This window comes from Drosophila teissieri, chromosome 3R (assembly GCF_016746235.2).
Source record: "Drosophila teissieri strain GT53w chromosome 3R, Prin_Dtei_1.1, whole genome shotgun sequence".
Taxonomy (NCBI): Eukaryota; Metazoa; Arthropoda; class Insecta; order Diptera; family Drosophilidae; genus Drosophila; species Drosophila teissieri.
The window spans coordinates 27867198-27888275 of NC_053032.1; the positions used below are offsets into that span (position 1 = coordinate 27867198).

A 21078-nucleotide genomic window follows, 5' to 3' on the forward strand; every position below is an offset into this window, starting at 1 on the left:
CCCTCCGGTGACCCCCTTTGCAGCAAGTTTGGTTTGTTTATTTTTTTTGGCGTCCTTAACACCTTAGCGCTATACACGCCCAAACCTAATATGCATATATAATATATATATTATATAGATTACTATTATACCCACATATATTACCCATACTATCATTTAATATCTTGAAAATATTTAACATAAATCTGATGCAAATATTCCAGGTCCGAACGGTCGTAGTTTAGTTGAAATTCAACATGTTTCTGGCGCAAATGTGCAAATTTCCAAAAAGGGCATATTCGCACCTGGCACTAGAAATCGCATTGTAACCATAACTGGTCAGCCGAGTGCCATTGCCAAAGCGCAATATCTAATTGAACAGAAAATCAACGAGGAGGAGACAAAGAGGGCGCGACAAATTCCATTAACCACTGTTGTGAATTAAAATAAAAAAAAAACAAACAAAAAACAAAACAATAACTAATATCCGAGTAAAGCAACAAACCAGCAATCTTAACAGAACATCAAACAAACAGGCAAACAGCAAAGCAACAACAAACAAACTACCCCTTACCCCCGACGATTTTCCTCTTAAACTTGTTAATTTCTTTGTAAAACGAGAGGGAAATTTATAAACTAACACTAAACTAAAATGAAATGAAATCAAATTAAATGAAAAGAGAAGAGAAGAGATTACAAAAAGGAAACACCAATTGTTATGCTTGCAGCGCAGAGTTAAGCAGTTAAAGTCGAAAATAATAATAATAATTATGTATTGCAAAAATCCAGACATTTTTTTTTTAAGTAAACAGTTCCAAGGCCTTCACCTCAAGCGATTTGCTTTAACTAACGCCCCTTAAGAAAGTGAAAAACGAGACGAGAGAAGTAGTAAACAAAATCTGTAAAAATACTATATATGTACTACCTTCTCAGCTATACAATGTTGCATTTGTTTGTCACGATCGTAAAACGTAAAAACGTTAAAATCGAAAACAAGTTTTATTGCCAATTGCCAGTTAGACACACAACTAGTTGCGAAAGAAGAGCGTTTGGGTTTTTGGTTTGTTTGTGATGCGTATGTTTGCGTTGCGTGTTTTGTTTTTGGTACTCCCAACCAAGCTATACGATACGATACATGGGGCATATATACATATGTATATGTACACAGTTGTTGAGTCTTGTTTATATATATATTATCTACACACATATGCCCATACATATATATATATACATATGCCACCACCCACTTACACACTTACACACCGCCCCCAAACCCCAAACACACCTAATTATTAGCATTATGTTGAGCTAAACGAAAATCAAATGTAATAATGAGCGAGCGTTTTCAGTGAAAACTTCAGGTGATTCTTACCCTCGAAATAAGGTAAATATTTTACTACACTTCCCTCCCGCAAAAAAAAAGAAACTTCCACAGACAAAAACACTTGCTATAGCTGCTATACACTGCAACTGCAAACAGGCTAGTGAAACATACAATTTCAAAGAGTTAAGCAAAAATATGAGTGACTTTGTTGACCTTTTCGTTATTTCGTGATTTCGTTAAAGTTTTCTGTTCCATCTGTTCTCTGTTGTTGCCCCACTCCCTCTAATTGCTTATCGCTGTTAATATAAAATATATATCTCTATATATATACTATCCACCTACGATTCTGCAGCCTGACCTCTGTATATGAACACTTTCGGAACGCTACAGTTGATGTTGATCTTGATCATGATAATGTTGTTTAGTTTTAGATACAATCCGATCCGATTCAATTCGATCGGATCGAGTGGTGTTAATGTGTTGCGCGCGCACGTGAGTCTCCTTTTGGTTATGATTTTGTGCTCCCGATTTGTTACTCCTTATAACTTTTGTTTTATGTATACATATTATTTATGAAAAAAAAAAATACACACACATTGCGATTTGTTAGTTGCCAGTCTGAGAACTGCACTTCTTACCTTTTCTCCATTTTTTTTCTTGTCATTTTGCGTTTGTTAACCACTATTTTTGGTAAATTTAGCACATTTGTTTCTCACATTCTAATTTTAAGTCTTACATTTTCTCTCACCTAATGCATCACAAATATCTTAAAGACAAACAAAACAAAAAAAAAAATACGAAAACAACATGAAAAAACCTTAGCAAAACAATTATTTCTTTGTAAAATATTCGCATTAAAGCATTCATTTAGGGGTTTCTTCATACGTCAAAACCAACAATCCACCAAACAATTTCCCTTATTAATTTTAAGTATTGTGCAATTATTAAACATTGTTTCAACGAACATTTCATAACGATTATATGTACATATCTATCTAGAAACGCAGTGTAAAGACAAAAGATGTTAACATCACATTTAAACAAACAAAAATTCCCTGTTCATATACACACAAAATACACAAGGATAAAAGTACCCATACGAACACCACTCACCTACAGAGAGAGAAATGCCTTACTTGTAATGAAATTTTTCTTATTTACTTTATTCCTTACACATATAATTTAGTTTAACACATTTCTTTTCGATAAATAAAACGAAGATGAAACGAAATTTAAATAAAATTTGACTACAAAACCAACAAATGAAAACCAGCAACGTTTATTTTCTTGTTTATTTTGGAGCGTTCTGCGCACCACCACCACCACTGCAACCACCATTACCACCCACCAATTCACCACCCACAAGCGCCGCACCACCACTAACCCAATCGTATCCCCAAACCAAACCAAATCAGTCTACAACATTATCATGACCAATCAAAATCAACTCAATCAGACAGTCAGCCAGTCAATCAACCAGTCAATCAGTCAACCACTTCTTTGCTCAGTTCGATAACTATTTCGAAATCGATTCAATCACTGAAAACGCTCATCACCGTAGTGAAATGAAGGAAAAAAGTAACAAACCACAAATACCAGAAAAACCACAACGGCAACCAATCCTAAGCTAAGTCTATATATTTAAGTTGAAAGTTGTTCTTATTAATTTTTGCTATTATTGTTAAAACTTACCTACAATTGTTCTTATTTGTGCAATATTTATATAATACGATTAAAATACAAAATCAAATGAAAAACAGAACATAATTATAACACAAAACGAAAGAGATCTATAAGCAAACTAAAGCTAAATGTGGAAACGAAAAAATCCAGAGAGTAAATTTGAAAGTACAGTCGTAAATGCTAGTGTGCCTTGAAATATGCATTAACATCCAAAAAGAAAACAAATCGAAAAACGTAAGGGGAAGGTATAAGGAAAACGATGTTGGTGTTTTATTCGAACCTATTATTTTATGAGTATCATAAAGAAAAAAAACAACATGAATAAGTCAAATCCAGAGATCGATACAATTCGAAAGTACATAAATGCAATAGACCGTCTTAGAACAGCAGAAAGCAGAAGTCCACAGTTACAACTTTGAAATAGTAGCTTAACAAACAACAACAGCCAAAATCACAACAAGCATAAGAACACAGATCCCCCTTCGTCCACCCCACAAAAACCAACCAAGTCAACCAATCAATCAGTCAATCAGCCAATCAGTCAACCAACCAACCAATCAACCTACCAATCCAACAACAAACGACATTTATTTCGACTTCTTCGCCTTACGTCAGTTTGGGAGTTTCAGAGCCCCCAGAATCGAAGCACTATATCTCTATGGTCTATCTATCGCAGACACCAACTCACAACCCCCAGCATACACACACAGATACACTCACACACCCACATGAGACACACATGAGATACACCTGAGTAACACACCTCAGCTGAGACAACACACCTCTCGCATACATTCACACATTCGTACTAAATATCAGTATCAGTATCACTTGCGCGTGCTCACTGAGTTATGTTTAATGTATGAGTTTTATATGATATGATATGATATGATATCTAAACGTAGTTGAGGAAGGAAGAAGAAATAAACACAAATATATATACTTATATTTGTACTGGATCTGTGATATGTATTTAAAAACAACAAAGAAAAAAAAAATGAAAACAAACAACAAAACAAAGCAAAAATATATTTATTAAAAAGGAAGTCAAACGATACTTGAAATTAATTATGAAATAATTAATTTTTTAATGAGACAACTAAGAGAAAAGAAAAGCTTTACTTGAAAAGCCAAGAAATCTCCCCCCAAAATCAAGTTCTCAATTCATCGATCGATGCATGGACAGTCCGCGACTCCAGACTCCAGACACCACAAACCAGACTCCATAGTCCAGAGTCCCAGAGTCCAGGGTCCCCAATCCCCATATGCATACGTATTCACCGCAAAAAGGTTTTTGCCAGTTCCAAACACTCCGTTTGTCAGAAATGTCCGATTTGCAATCCAATAGTTAGAACCCTACTCCCCCCGCGTGGCTGAGGGGGCGTGACGAAGGGAAGATGGAAAGATGGGATGTTGGGGAAATGGAGATACTCGGGGATCGAACCGATCGGATGTGAGATCAGATCCGATCCCATCGGTTCAAAGGACCCGCGTCCCGCTTTCGACGTGTTTATGCTTGTTTGGATTTTATTGTTTAAATGCGTTTGTTATTTGCTGTACAAATTGAAGCTTCACGCAACCCGCTACAACCATTAGGTTGCAAGCTGCTGGTGGCAAGTTGCACCATTTAGGCAGAGTCCTGCGGCCGCATGATTGCTTTGTGCTTTCCATCGATAAACCACTGTTACTGCCACTGGCACCCACGAAAACCCACTTATCAGGCACATTCGTCATGCAACTCATCCTCTATCGAGCACCAACACCCCCCACCTCCCGAGCACCAACTTATCCAACTATCCAACAATCCATATATCCAACTATCCTAGAAACCAACTATCCACTGCAATCATACGAAACTAGGAAACTTTGGAAAGACGTGCGCATTCAGTTCGATTCACCCAGTTCACACACACGAGTTTTAGAAGCTTAGGAGTTTTATTCACTTATTGAAAGGCATCTATAACAATAACGATGGAGAGGGATGGAAAGGATAGGTGGTAGGGAAAAGAGAAAGTAATACAGCTGTTATGTCAACGACGGAGTCTATTAGTGTTAAAGTAGTAAGCATAAAAGCGACTTTTATTAACTATATACATACAGTACATAAATATCTAAAGTAATTCAAATTCGACTTTGAACATTTAAAATGAAGGAGAAAACCGAAAATACCAACAAGAAATATAGCGAAGTGGCAAATGAGTTTTGCACCTCGAAATGAAATCCGTATGTTGCTAAAAATACAAATATGTAAAGAGGAGTTCAATTTATCAATCAAATCTCGTATAGTACATACAAATATTGCATACATACATAACTACATACTTAAAGCGAAAAGAAGCGAAATGTTGCGAAAAGAAAGAAGGAGCGATGAGAGTAACTTTAATTATAATTTGTTATGCTTTGCCACCCACACTGTTATTAGAACAATTAAACATTACGATGCATTATGCATTATATACATATAAATGTACACACCCCATATGCATATGATATACCTGTACGTATACCCACACACACATTGAAGAAGCGAACATGCGATTTGCGATTTGCGATTTGCTAATGGCTATTTGCTACCCCGCTGGTATTGGTATTGATAGGTCGGAGAACTAACTGAATCATTATATAACCTCATATAGCATTGTATGTATAAAATTCTATCGGATCGGCCGAATCAACGCGGCGACGTTCTGCGGAGACGTTCATTCAGCAACCACAACCGAAGCATACAACATTAGTAAAATATTAAATACTATATATATATATATACACGTACACTAAAAGTATAAAACGTAGTCGTTAGTGTGATAAATAAAATTAATATTAATTAATTCAAGCAAATAAAAGTGGTTTAACGATTCAAACAAAAGAACCCAGTACCCAAAAAAAACGAGGGACGTGCAGGGCCTCAATTTCGAATGAAAATGAAAACTGCAGCTCGGCACGGACCCCAAAAAAACTATTTATTTATCTGCGTTTCCATTTGGCACAATTCATTTAGCACACATGGGTCTGCATCAAAAATATGTAAAGTAGCCGAAGAAAAGATTTTAAACTCCCCAAAAGTATCGATGAGATGAAAAAGGAAGCCCAATGCACGAGATATTGCTGTGCAGTATGGGATGTCGTTAAATGATCCTAGCCATAAGTCATAATTCATGAAACTACATCACAGTCATAGTGAAAACATATTTCAATGAAATCTTATTCAGTGTACAAACTAGTTAACGGCAAATGAATAAATGAATATTAACTTTCGGATCGTAACAAGTAAAAAGTCGAATTTTCGAGTCTTCTTCACTTAAAAAACACTTTCGCAACCCAAAACCTAGGAAGTTGCATACGTGAGTACCTTAGAAAACAGAAACAAAAGTTACATAGAAATTACGGCCTTCACGATATCTGGCCAATATCACAAAAACAGCAACAGGTCCCGGTCCCCCAAAAGTCCAACATTTCGCTCAACTCGTAGTAAATCTCATTTTATACAAGCGATATGATTCGATTCGATAGCATTACTTTGCGATCCTCTGAAAGTTTCCTCGGAGACCTAGGACATCCATTTGGAGCAGGGGATATATCCATATATCTGCCGATCTAGAAACACTAGCGCACTCTTCTCACTCGACGTCAGATTCCGTTGCACACTATAGGAATTACGAACAGCAGCCACACTTTTCGATCTCTCAATAGGTTTATAGAGAAGAATTAATTATAATGATATTGACACGGATCGGATCGATGGTCATTCGAAAGCGCGGAACATTAGCAAACAAACAAAAAAACAAAAAAGCAAACATCATGGAAACTCATTCAAAAGTAAAAGTACTAAATCTTTTATGATTTGACTGTGATAATAATAATGACAAAATGAGAAATGAAGTCGGAAGGTGTAAACAAATTAACGTATATAGAGTATTTAAATGTATGTAAATACAATGCAAATGTAATATTAACCTAGGTGCGAAATGAAATAATGATGGCTCCAAACAAAAAACACAAAAAAAAAAAACGGAAATAAGGCAAACAGCAATGCGGCAATTCGGTTGGTGGAGAAAGTAGAGAATGTTGATTAAATAGCCGCAATGAAAACGAATGATGAAATTTCGTCGCGCAGAGAAACAAGTTTTACTTATACATATTAGCAAAATATTTAAATAAAATTTTAGCAAACAAAAATCCCTTTCTGAGTGCAAACGAACCCGAAATAAAGGAAACTAACTGAAGGTCCTAATTGAAGTAAACAAAATAAATGCGAAATGAAATCAACGATATTTAGTTTAGTTATGCTCTATTTACAAAGTATAATCAATTGAAGTTTTTTAAAAATCAAGTAGCAAAGCAAACGATTTTATAGATTTATTCATTTAGCATTTGAAAATCGCTATGGTAAAAGATCACACATAACCACGGTATAAAATAGGTTTTTCTTAATTTCGCTCAATTTCATTTAACGAGGTATAGATTTGAAAACAAAAAAAGAAAAGAAAAAGACGAAAAACCAAAAACCAAAAAGTACGTCAAGTAACAGCAAAATAGTCTAGTGAAATCTTTAAACAATTAAATCAAAAGGTATCCCTACAAGAAGATTCTTTAAAGTAGCTCATTCAAGTTTTAATAAATCGAGAAAAACATAATTTTTGCAATTAAACAAAACGATAAGAAATTCTGTACAATTGCGAACGAAAAGTATGCAAACAGTTACTCCTCTCTACATACATATATATGCATAGCTATATAACCCCAAGTGAATCATACTCGAACAAATAATGAAAATGGAAATGAATAAGAAAATGAATAAGAACATGAAATTGAAAATGAAAATGAACAAGATTATAATGCAGATTGCGACTAAAACTTTACGGTAATGGCGCGCTAAACGGCCAACAATAAAATGAAAGCTAAGCTAGGTAGGCGATGGATCGGTACCGATGTTGGGTACAGTGCGGAACAAGCATGTATATCGAATGTAATGGTTATGTTATGTAATGCGGCGGCGCATCTGTATGTATGTAATAGTATTTATAGAAAATTTGTTGAATACATATATACACACGCAGAAACACACAACCACAGAGAAACACTCCAACCAGGAAAGCCAATAAGTGCATACTACATACACAGAAACATTATAACGATCCGCATCCAGGATGGAAAATTAGAAATGCAAAGTTAGGACGGTACATAAATGAATTACGTGAATTACACACTACACATTTAAGAACGATTATATAAAAATGACAAAACTAATAAAAATTATATTATAATTCAATGAGGTTTCACTTCGCTTTGGGCTGGGTGCCAATGGAAATCCATTTAATATCAACTATCTCTACAAATGCAATGTAATTGTATTACAATTCGTTATTAATTAACTTAAGCTCTGATTATTTCTTTAGGAACTCAGGTGGACAGTCTGGCTGGGTACTGGGATGAGTGGCTTTGAATACATCCAGTTCTAGTAGTTCCTTATTCAAGCGTAGTATGGTGGGATATGGGGTCAGGTCAGTTTTGTATCTGCATAGGAAGTTTGAAATGAATCAGTTCCGCGGGAAATGAAGTTATAGCACTGTTTCTCACCTCCTGGCATTGCGCACCTGAGGAACGAGGCAAATGTCAGCCATGCTGAGCTCATCTCCCACACAGAACTTGCCCGCCGACTGGGACAGCACCTTCTCCAGACCTTGAAATCCTCGAGAAATCCAGTGTTGGGCCCATTGCAGCCTCTGATCCTGGCCCAAGTGATCCAGGACACCAACATTCTGCAGTGGCTGGATGCCCGAGCAAATGAGCTCCACGATTTCACGCACCTTTGCTCTCTTAACCAGATCTTGAGGCAGAAGTGCAGGCTGAGGTCGCGTTTCCTCCAGGTAGTGCATAATAGCCACCGAGTCGCACAACGTGTGACCATCTAAATCCTTAAAGCTATAGACTCGAAATACTAATAGTACTTGCATCACTTACCAATCTTCAAGGAGGGAACCTTTTGCATGGGATTCACTTCCCTATATGCATCCGTATAGGCATGTCCGCTGACTGTCTTCAGCAAAGAAGTCGGCTGAATGTCATACTCTATCTTCTTGATCGCCAGCGCAGCGCGAACTCTCCAGGAGCACGAACTAGCCCAAAAGGAGTAGAGTATAGGCTTGGTTGCCATATTCCTGGACAAAGGCTTGGACCAGCTGGACCTGTACAATCCAGCCAACTTGTGAGTAAATTGTGTAGCAGCAGCCATATATTTCCTTTAAAGAGGCGAAGCCTTTCTTCTATTGAGTAACAGAACTTATAATGAACAAAAAAACAACCTGTTTCCCGATGCTAATTGATAGCAATTCGAATACTCAGCTGTTCTGATTGGAGAAAGCAGTGTAGAACTATCGATAAGATCCCTACATTTATGGGCTGCTCCCAAAAGTAGGCAACTAATTTCCCATGACAAGCGAGTATATAGCATAAGGGTACTTTAAGATAAAGAATCTATATAGGAAATGGAACTTTGTATACTATTTGTGAAAATGTGATTATATTAAAGAGGCAAGATTGGAATTCTCTTTTTCGTGCTACTTTGATATATTAAAAGTACATTGGTTGAGCAATGTATTAGCTTAGTTTGAAGTTTTATTTATTTATAGTATATGGAACTGTTACAATATTTCGGAAATTATGCATATTAGTTGGTTTGTGTTCGTTTGTAATTTGGTATTCGATTGGTGTGCGAAAATGCGCAACTCGACCTATAAGTATCTCTGTTTATGTTTGTTTGTATGACATTGTATGTGACTATCGGCGTTCGTCCTTCGACTCGTGCGTTGTACTGTCGTGCAGGATAGTAAGTGTATGTGTATGTACTTGGCATCGGCAGGCTTATATAACTACTCGTACGGAGCTGTGAAGAGAGACTCACACGATCCAATTTACATCAAGTGGCTAATAAAATTACTGTGCACTTAATCGGTTGGCTTTATCATTCGTCTATGTGCATTGGTTTTAGAGAAATACTTCGTTAGTTATTTTATTATTTATGCTTTCGTGGTATCAAAGAGGCATTACGACATTCAGAACCATCGAATAGGTGATCGATTCCTTAGCTTAGTTCACATATGTATGTAGATTACTTAGGATTTATTCGATTTAGTGTATAGCTTGCTTTAGTTTACTTATTGGTTGACTGAAGTTTTGTACTTTGTGAACGATTCGTTTAGCATCTGCCCAACTTTGACATGAAGTACTTAAACATACCTACATACATCGTTTATACTTGTAAATCTTCGATAGTGTTTTTGGTTTTTTTGGTTTTCGTTTGTGTTTAAATCCCTGAATTGAATTTTGCTTTTCGTCGTGAGTTGAGTTCTCCTTGAATTTGTTATGATTTGTTAGCCTAAATAAAATGCATAAAAATAAGTTACATTTAATATATATGAGTTCATCTTTTAGATCATGTTCACAATGACAAACTAAGGGAATTTCAAGAATTTATTATACTTCATATATGTTTTTTGTTCCGTTTCTGAGAATTTTGCATTTGAATTTCGTGTGAGGAATTTCGTTATGTTATCGATAGTATTTTTATGCATTTATGCATATTTAAATGCTGTTAGCAATTTCTTAAATCACATCCGACTGTTTTTTTGCTTAATGGAATCCTCGCCAGCTTTGCCATCCCATTCAATCCATTCAATCCCCGCCCACCGATCAGATTTAAGTTCTTAGTTTGTCCTGTGCCTGGTTTACGAACTGCAATTCACTTTTTCGTCTTACGGCGCTTTGCAGTTGTCGTCGGAAAATTCTATTTGTTGGGCAGCTCCGGCGGACAGTCCGGTTGATTGGAGGGATGGGCCGCCCGGAATGCCGGATTGCTCTCCAGCTCGCGATCGATGCGCAGAATGATGGGATACGGTCGCAAGTCCACGTGGAATCTAGTAAAATATTGGAATTAATGAATACTTTCAGTTTTGATTGCTTCAGTAGCATACTCACCTTCGGGCATTGAACACCTGAGGTACGAGGCAGCAGTCCGCCATGGAGATCTCGTCGCCCACGCAGTACTTTCCAGCCGAGGTGGACAGCGCCTTCTCCACCGCCCGGAAGCCACGTGTAATCCAGTGCTGGGCCCACTCCTTCTTCTTCTCCTCGCCCACGTGGATGAGCACGATGAGGTTCTGCAGCGGCTGGATGCCCGAGCAGATGATCTCGACTATTTCGCGCACCTTGGCCCGCTTGTGGACGTCCTGCGGGAGGAGTGGTCGCTGCGGACGCGTTTCCTCCAGGTAGTGCATGATGGCCACCGATTCGATGAGGGTGTGTCCATCTGGGGGTTGGATACATGAGGATTAAATGGAGTTGGTTTGAGGTTCAGCGGTAGGTACTTACCAATCTGCAGGGCGGGCACCTGCTCCATGGGATTCACCTCGCGGTACTCGTTGCAGTGCTGCTCGCCACCGGACTTGATCAGGCTGATCGGCTTGATGTCGTAGGGTATCTCCTTCAGGTTCATCGCAATGCGCACGCGCCAGGAGCACGAGCTGCGCCAATACGAGTAGAGTATTGGCTGTGTGTCGGTGGAGGAAGCATTGGGACAGAGATTAGTAGACATTTTACCACAACTGGCCAGCGCCGAATGGCGTGACGGGCCCACAAACTCTATTACGAAATCTATTTATTCTAATTCAGAGACGGGAAACACAACAAACAGCACAAATAGCACAGAACAGGTTGCCGCTGATAACGAGTTGGGTTAGTAGGCACAACAAGCCTAGTCAAACTGGTTTAATCATTCGCATTTAGCGCGGCCATTTGGCTTACTTCGCGATAAGCCAGAGCTCTCAATTACGCACTTATCGCTTATTTCTATAGATATAGATATACGCAGATAACTGCGATTTTCTCCGAGGCTCTCGGATATACATATGTACCCACATGATTCATGGTATCCAGACAGGAGCAATGCCAGCGATAGACTGACAGAAAAGCACAGCGCTGAGTTCGACTTGCACCAAAAATAGCGCCCGACAACAGCTGCAAAGCAACAGTGGAGAGCTTCGGGCGGTCGGAGGGGGTCGAGGAGTTCGGCAACGGGGACCCTATACCTCATACCAAATACCCTAACCAAATGGCCGGCGATGAGGACGAGCCCTAAAATGATATACACACAGCTGGCTGTTGTTCCGGCCTGGCCAATCAACCGCCCACACGAAGCGGTAGTCACCGAAAGCATAATGAGTTCCCTAAAAGTTCAATGAACCCGTGCGAAAGTGAGGACGATGGGTGCGATAAGTTCCGACATCCGACATCCTACATTCGAACCCCAAACCTCAAACCCCAAATCCCGAACCCCCAGGCAGCGAACCCCGAGCAGCGAGGTCCCGAGCTCCCGAGTCCCGAACTGTGTCGCACCCCAAGGTCGGCTAGGGGCATTAACCTTATTCAAGTTGTCGTTGTCCTGAGTCCGCAGCGCGAAGGCAGCGCCAAGGACACAGGACCCCTGCTCAAGAGAAAATTGGCTCAGAAGTTTCGCCATTCGCTTGGAGAGGGTGTGCTTTTTCAGGGGTTGCTCGGCCAGTCGGCGCGTTAGAGTTTGAGTCAAAACCCTGCGACAGGGTTGTCGAGTTCCGGCTAAAACTAAACCATAGATGGAGGGGGTGAGACTAGGAGCCTCTGTGATTATCGACAATAATATTGAGTTTAAGTGGTTTAAATATTGTGTATAAAATAATGTTATTCTAACATACATATGTTAGACACTGATTACAAAAAAATATATTAACGAGAGACAACTAACCAGATTTAAAAAAACTTTTTAATGAGGGACACTAATCAGTTCAATCATAAAAATGAAAAAGATTTTTAGAGCCTTTTTTTTAGTGATGAAATCAAATCAAGCATTGATTTCTCCCTGTTTGCATTAATTTTTAAAGCCGCATTACTGAAATTGATTTGCATATCCTGTTCGCAATTTTTTCGCCGCCTGACAACCCTGCTTTGCCAACTTTCGCAGTGTGTACGCGAGGGAGGAAAGCTCGCTGTTCTGCGCAAAATCAAACTGAGGATTCGGATGTGGATGCGGATGCCCATGCGGATGCGGGGTATGAGTGAGAGTCAGACCAAGTGAACTGAAGTCAGAGATGGCTGGCCGCGTGGTATGAGTGATATTTGCGGGAACTGGAATGGATTTTTGCCAAATGCCCGAATGAAGGCGCCAATGACGCTGGGATTCGCTTACCTTGGCTATGGCCGATAAGGACATAGCGTTGTGGTGGTACTTTGAGTAATTAATTTTGAAGCCGTTTGGTGCACACGCACAACCCCGATGAAGAATTAAAAGAGGTTACGATCCGAGCCGGTTTCGCGAAAAGCGGCAATTACTACTCCTCGGATTTCTATATCCTGCAAATCCCGCACAATTCGATCTCGAGGATATGCTGTTCACCGAACACTATGCACTAATAGCCAGAGATATATGGCTTTTTTCGACGCACAGTTCTGTTTGTATTTGCAGCCGCTCAAATGCACTCAAAACCTCAAACTGAAACCGCTTGGGCTTGCGCTTAGCCAAAGGATAGCGACAGGATATGAAGCCAGGACGCAACTGAACACACTGAACTAAATAAACGAGTGCGAAAGCGAAAGCAAATGCGAACGCGAAAAGGACAATGACAAACGCCAACAACAATGCCAGCTCTGCGAGCTTGCGTGTGTGTGTGAGAGGGAGGAAGGACCACCGCGAAAGGAAGAGAGAAAAACAGAGAGAGTGGCTAAGGATGTATGTAGAAGGATAACGAGGGAAATGAGGAGGGCGCTATGCAAAAGCTTTTGGGGTCGTGTCCCAGCTAAACTTTGGAGGGGCTCAAAATGGCGCGAAGGCAAAATGCTTTACGTACGGTAAGCACTCACTAAGGCGAACAGATCGATAAAGAAAATTACACTTTATAGATAAGTGAAAACGCAATGAAAATTTGTTACTTACAATATTTTCAAAACAGAAGCTATGCAAGTCCGCTTAAAAAATAAGTAAAACAACATCTTTTTTAGTTACGACCACCACTTTATTTTCGTTTTGTGTTTTTGTAAGTTTAGTTCATTTTCATTAAATTTGCTCAAATCATGTTCGATTAAATTACAAGTGCTTAAACCTAAAAGTATGTATGTACGTATGTATGGACTAAAATAGTTAACAAAGTTTGGCAATCAGTTACAGTTAGTCAAAACGAGTTTAAAACCATTACGCATGTGTACAACCAAAACAACAACTGGAAATCGAATAAGTTACATAATAATTGATTTTTTGGTTTTCAGTTTTTGTTTTTTGTTTTTCTTTTTTGTTGTTTTTTCATCATGTTGTGACCCAGTTTAGGCCAGCTACGATTAGTATTAGTAGAAATGCAACAATGTGTAAAGCGGCTCAAAAGCAACCGCCACAACCAATAGAATATCACACCAAAAAATGGCAGAGTACAACAGATCCAACAGAGATTGTAATCAGTGAGTGTGTTTAGTACAGTGTACAGTGTGTATAGTGTACAGTGTACAGTGTGCATAGTGTATAGTGTATAGTATGATCAGAAATCGTGTTATAAGGGACGCGGACCTAACTAGCTAGGTAGGATGCGCAAGGACGGGCTTCGGGATCTGGGATCCGTGGTATTTCGATCTAGATCTAGATCTAGACCTCGAACTATGACCCATCCTGCCTTGAGGTTCGTGCCTGTACAGTGTGCTCTCGCGGGTGTCCGGGGCGTGGGCTTTGGGTACAACATTCATAAAGTTTATCTACCTCGGCGCTACCTAAGTTGTCGTTGTCGTTTTGCTAGCTAACAAAAGTAACTGGTGTATATATATGTATAAAATTACCAACAAATTCATAAATTATTGTTGTAATACGTTTAGAAAATAGTGTCCATATATCCTCATGCATCTTCACACTTAACCTAATGCGTTTCTTTGCTTGATTTTTGTTCTTTTTTGTTTTTTGCTTTGTTTTGAAGAATTGACTACTATTAAATGGCAAATGTGTGCCATAGTTTCTCTTTTCACATTTCTCGGTTTTTTTTTTTTTTTTTGGTTTTTTAAAGAGTTTACTTGTAATTACATACACTTCACATACACATGCAATACACAATAATCATTGTAATTGTAATTACGTTAAATGTAACTGGTAACATCATGCTAAATACAGTATTCCTCCATTATAAACAGATTCGGGAGTTGAGTTCGTCGGAACCGTCAACCATCAACCCATTTGTCGTATTTCATTACAGTTATCAGAGATTTGACTTTTAGCAAATACGTAATTTTTTAAAAATTATTTGGAGGGAATATTCATGATTTCTTTTCAAATATCGCTTACATCGATCATTTCTTATCAAAGAATATGTGATGCTCAGAAAATATTTCGCTTATCCATTGCACCGCTTGTGAGATTGTAAGTGTGGTAAAAACAACGAATGATTGATGTTGAACGAAGGGTACGGTGTTCGTTGAAAGAAATGCCATTAGATGTGACGATATTATTAAATATTATTAGGTACCAAAAAGTGTAAAGCAAGGTCGAAGTGATTCTGCGTTTAAATAAAAGCATGTAAAATTCATTAAATCTATTTTTGATCATCAGTTTACAACCATGAAAACATTGAAGTTTACATTTACTCTTATTATGTACATATATAGATGTACCATAAAATATTCGTTCATATCAGAATATTAATATTAGCACTGTATAAATACATATATATATATATTTATATATTCGTGTGTAGGTGTCTGCGAGTTAAATAGGTTTTACATGCTACGTACAATTTACGATCAACAAGAGGTTACAGCATCTCAACTAAATGCCATAAAGTAACAGTTTGCTTCTTTATAAAAGTGTCTCTTTGCATATTACAGTTAAAACTTACATCGTAGATTTGTGTAGTTCTTTGTATATGGTACTTAATCATAGCAGGGCCGATCCGCCCGACCCCCATTTTCCCAGTTTTTCCGGGTCGCAGGTCGGACATCTCGATAATACTGAGCGGTAAAGTTTGTCACGCCATTCATCGCGTCTGTAGTCAGATCGCGATCGATCCTTGTTTTTGGCACAGAAACGAAGGGTTATGCACTGCATCCAGAATAGTATCTCGTAATTTGGTATCGTTTTATTACTCGTCAGTCTAAATACTCTGAGATATCGCACTTAAAGCAAAGATTCGAAAGAGGTGCCCAACAGAAGATCCTGTAAATACTACGATGACGCCTAAAAATGTCCACTTATTCGCTAAACAGGAATGCAATATTGCACTGGTGTACACGAAGGTGTACGGACTATGTATACATATATATATGTATATATATATATTTTTCTGATTTTTGAATGCATCTCTCGATTCGTTTTTAAATAAAATTGATATGTCTAATAGCTATTATCAATCGTTTTCAATTTCAAAAGGTTTTGTATTGTATTTCGAAGTAATTCTGTTGCGTTTTCTAAATATAATATTTCGGTTTTCCCTCATTCGGTATGACATTAATGGTAGTATGTGTATCTGTACGATTTACAAAATATTGCAAACAGATGCTGAGAAGAAGTAAACCACTCATGCAAGTATATAGTTTCTTTGAATTGGAGTGCAAATTGTATATACTGATGATTTGAGTGAATTTGAATCTGGATTCTGAGCTAGAATTAGTTTGGCTTTTGAGGAAGCTGGAGCCGCGTCGGCCGCCATCTATTTATATACAGATTACTCTAAAATACGTATTTGCATTGCATAAATACAGTTTATCATTACTTTCGCTTAATGAACAATCACAACGCAGAGTTTTCGAATAAAGTGTGTAAGTAAGGTGGAATCGCTGACGCAGATGATTCCCGAAATTATCGCTTCGAAGTGTTTAGGAATGTATAGTACTCAATGTCACAGATTGTCCTTTACTATTGAATTTACATACGATGTTGTAGATACATAAATAAATAAAAAGGCAAGACGGTCGTGGAAAAATGAAACAGTTGAAATCATTTAATTGGTAAACGATAAACACTTTGGCACAGTAATTGAAACTTAAAATGAAATATAAATAAATTAGGTGATAATTAAACTACGGCATTTGACTAGACGTTCGAGCAGATGCCTAACTCTACATTTATCCATTCATTGTCTTTAGGAAACTTTTTTGAAAAGCAACAAAGTGCACACTCATGTCAACTTAAGCTAACGTAAGCCTAGATTTGAACACTTACTTAAGGATAAACACTCATTTGTGGATACTTTATTTAATAATACTTAAGACTTATATTCGCTTGAAGGCATTTGAGCATAGAATAGAATCGAACAGTGTGGTTGCACGAACTCAGGCGGAAACGGAAATGGAAATGGAAATGGGAACGGAAACATAAGCGGAAACGGAAACAGAAGATGCGTAGATAAAATGCAGACAACCAAGCACGATTATTACAGATGGGAATACGGGTATACGGATATACGGATATACGGATATACGGATATACATAGATGTTCGGGCTGGTATTTGTACGCGAGAAAGTCTTTAAACGGCTTCGAAGGCCCACAACAAACAGTTACTGAATGTGCTTCATATGGTGGGCTGCTGTAGCTGTATTGGTTTTCATGTATATCTGCTTACGCTTATTGTATATAACACCGAAAAATATGCAAGAATTATGTTGTCCGTCAACTAAATCTATGACTATTTTATGATTACGAATGCTATTGCGAACACAAGGCCAAGGAAATAGAACAGCATATGGATAAGTTCTCCACATCGGGTTATTTTGTACATCTCGCATGTATTTTATTTACAAACTCCTGATTAATTTCACTTTTCCGGCGAATACAACCATAAAAATTGCTAATAGTTCCCATCCTCCAAGTTTTTGTCCGGATCTGCGGGTCAGTGAGATAGGGCGTGGGCGTGGAAAGGGGCGTGGAAGGAAGGTATTTAGACTAAACGTAAGTATTTCATTTGGTTTTCGATTTAGCCCTGCATGCATCGGTTTACATTAAACTAGATTAAGTTACGCCATTGTCAATAACATACTACCCGGCATCGGCATCGGCCTCAAAAACGCTGAATCAATTGATCAATTTGTTGTAGTACATTAGCTCACTGTCCAAATGGAAAACGTGTGATTCTTGTTGTTGTTCAAATTGCTGGCAGATTTACTGTTGTACCATTTAATTTAATATATGCTTGTATATAATAACTATGTATGTATATCCTAGGCCTATATAAAACTGCACTGTGAGTGTCTCTTTGTGTGGGTGTGGGCTCTTTGGGGTTCAAGGCTCAAAGTTCGAAGTTCAAACCCTCGTTGTCTGTGTGTTTGTGTTCGTTTTTGTTGTAGGGCGGGGAAAGGGGCGGTCAGGGGGAGGGGGGCTCTAGAATTATAAATAGATTAATGTCTTTTATGCGTTTTGGAGAAATTTGAAACATATCCTTCCTTAACTGATTAATTTGCTAGACTCGTATGTACAGTGTGTCTTACAACCTACAACTTTGCGTCGTTAAAAGTAAAGTTAAAACTTTTCTCAACTTCCATTTACATTGGTGTGCATTGAATTTTGTTCACGTTTAGCTAAAATCGTTTTTGATCTCACTCAATATCACTTGATTTCACTAGATTTTCTCTTGGGTTTTTTTTTGCGGTTTCTAAGCCATAGTTAAATAGTTTAGGTGTCTGTAGGTAGGTAAGTACAATCTAAGTAAAACTTCAACTACTCGGAGTTGCTGACTTGCGTCGTTAAAACTAGAACAACAATCATATATCGCATACATCGTACACCTAGGCTTGTATTATTATATATCAAGTATGTATATATATATATATATATATAGAGATTCTCTTACGCCCTACACATTTATCGCCCTAGTAAAGTATCAGTGTAGTGTGTTGCAACTATGTACGAGTATTTGAGTAGAAAAACTTGTAGTTAACAGTAATTATGCACTAGTAATTATCATAGATCGGGATTTCGCCTTAGCTTTAGCCATGGTTGTAGTATAGTTTTAGATTTACGTTAAGATTTAGATTTAAATTTAGATTTAGATTTAGAGTACATCTACAGTCGAGTCGAGCTGAATAAACGCCTACTATAAAAAACGGTAGGTATAAATGTACATGTACATGTACATTCGCATTTACATTTACATATTCGTATTCGTATTTCGTGTTACTTCAACATAAATATTGCACTTGCCTACAATAGTCAATAACAATTCAATTTGAACTTGTACCAATCCTTGGCTAGACTTATAACCTACAGCGAGTCGCAGTGTCTTCTACTTAGGGTATAGATAGATAGATAGATAGATAGAGAAGTGATTGAAGAAGAGGAGGCTTGAGATATAGATTCAGATAGACCTAGTGAAGAAATGCCTTTAACTACTACGTACACGTGACATTGATTTTTAGATTCAAATTCGTCTAAGCATAAATTCTAACAGTGGTAAACAATGCTTGCCGCTTGCTTAATGCGATTGTCAATCGATTTTTGTTCGTTTGCTACAAACGTCCCATGGATACCCTATGCATGGATACCCTATCCTCGTTCATTCCTCGTCGATCGGTGTCTACGATGGTGCGGTTATGGTTGATGAGGCGACGGTGGCCAGGTGGCCGGCTCCAGCCTGGTGGTTCAGCTGGTGCTTCTGGTCCGGCTCCTGGACGCGGTGCGTCTTCATGTGCGCACTGCGACTCTTCACCTTATTGAAGACTCTGGTGGGCGAAAAGAAAGAGAACAGCAGACGGGGCATCATGAGAACACATGGGTATGCAGCAGCAGTTTCGATCTCTACTATCTAAAATGCAGATTATGCAGATTATGCAGATTATGCAGACTAGGCGGATTAATTGAACATTTAGACATTAGATATAATGGAAGCACATAGAGTACACATTGTATAGCACATGCATAGATATAGCTGGGTAAAGAGGCATGCGGAGATACGAAGGAGACTTTAAGCGTTCTGGTTCACTTCTTCTTACTTAGCCTTGTGTGGAGTTTAAATTTGCTTTGTTGTTACAAATAACTATGGAAAATAGAGAGCTTATGTTCGGGAACAAATAAGTAAACAAATAAGTAAAGTTAAGTGATTAAATACATATACATATCGAGGGAACGAAAGAGTTGAGAATGTGCGCTTGAATGATACAGCCGCTCTAGGCTTGTGATCTCTGTATTATGATCGTTTTCTTTTTATTTTTTTTTTTTTGGGGTGGTATCCATAACCAGATCAGATTTAGATCACTTCGAAGGCCAGCTGTTCCAATATACATATGACAGATCGGAGAGGATGGATCTTTAATATTTACATAAGTTATCAAAGGCGTTTGGCGCTGTGAGTAGGATTAGGATTAAGTCGAAGACAAATACAATAATACACGAAATTAGAGAACAGAGACCAGGTGAATGGAGTGTTGGAACGGAAACGGAAACGAAAGAGGGTTATCGAAATGAACCGAATAGCGGAAACGGAAACGGAAATCGAAGGCCTCCTACTTACCGAGCGTTTGGCCAGCGAGCTGTACGTGTGGACTTGTGGAGCTGATATCAGTTACGGTTACGTCTATTTGCGAGTTGTGACTCTTCGCTTTAAAATTGCAATTGCGATTTATTGATTGTATTCGTTATTTGATTTGATTTCGTTTTGGTTTGTTTGGTTTTGGTTTGATTTGATTTGATTGGATTTGATATTGGGATTTCGCATCATGGAACAATACAATACAACAACAATAACAACAGTTAATATCGCTTGACGAAAACTCTAACTAAATGGCATAGTAGTAGAAATCGGAAAGTGACATACGAATGGAACCAAAGAATCACCAGAGGTATCTACTCAGAACTGAACTGAAAGTCATAAAAGGGAGTTGAAAGTGGGTAGCGATATAACAACTTAAGAACTCTTTGATAAAACAAAAGATAAGTACAGTGAACTCAAGATCTATTAACCAAGAACTCGTATATACGGCATACGATACACAAGTCAGTTTTACGGTACAGCGTGCGTTTACGATCTCAACTCAAGTCAATTACGGGCACTCAAATCACTTGCGGATTTTCGAATTTTCATACGGATTTCACGTGTTTTTGGTTTATGCT

General features: G+C 38.2%; 4 protein-coding genes across 17 annotated transcripts in view; 1 reads left to right on the top strand and 3 right to left on the bottom strand.

Moving 5' to 3' along the window:
- Positions 1-8255, top strand: part of LOC122619350 (RNA-binding protein Nova-1) — a 37038-nt gene extending 28783 nt beyond the window's left edge. For all 9 annotated transcript variants that reach the window (XM_043796226.1, XM_043796228.1, XM_043796230.1 and 6 more), the window contains one exon: positions 204-8255. In XM_043796226.1, the coding sequence (XP_043652161.1) occupies positions 204-424 (221 nt within the window). In that variant the 3' untranslated portion in view covers positions 425-8255. The remainder of the gene's footprint in view (positions 1-203) is intronic.
- Positions 8256-8266: 11 nt separating this feature from the next.
- On the bottom strand, positions 8267-9315 carry LOC122619351 (probable maleylacetoacetate isomerase 1). The gene is made up of 3 exons (XM_043796234.1): positions 8948-9315; positions 8564-8894; positions 8267-8500 (listed from the first exon to the last, which is right to left on the bottom strand). Exons 1-3 carry the CDS (start codon positions 9216-9218, stop codon positions 8371-8373), a joined length of 732 nt encoding a protein of 243 aa, XP_043652169.1. The 5' UTR covers positions 9219-9315; the 3' UTR covers positions 8267-8370.
- Positions 9316-9968: 653 nt separating this feature from the next.
- Positions 9969-11614, bottom strand: LOC122619297 (probable maleylacetoacetate isomerase 2). Its single transcript, XM_043796136.1, has 3 exons — positions 11354-11614; positions 10961-11291; positions 9969-10899 (listed from the first exon to the last, which is right to left on the bottom strand). Exons 1-3 carry the CDS (start codon positions 11574-11576, stop codon positions 10770-10772), a joined length of 684 nt encoding a protein of 227 aa, XP_043652071.1. The 5' UTR covers positions 11577-11614; the 3' UTR covers positions 9969-10769.
- Positions 11615-16948: 5334 nt separating this feature from the next.
- The window catches only part of LOC122619772 (mucin-5AC), a 31177-nt gene continuing 27047 nt past the window's right edge, over positions 16949-21078 (bottom strand). For 3 of the 6 annotated variants that reach the window (XM_043796884.1, XM_043796885.1, XM_043796887.1), the window contains exon 11: positions 16949-19691. In XM_043796884.1, the coding sequence (XP_043652819.1) occupies positions 19547-19691 (145 nt within the window). In that variant the 3' untranslated portion in view covers positions 16949-19546. Of the gene's footprint in view, positions 19692-20479; positions 20567-21078 lie in introns of all 6 variants that reach the window. The other 3 variants (XM_043796886.1, XR_006326097.1, XM_043796888.1) reach the window with 3 other exon arrangements.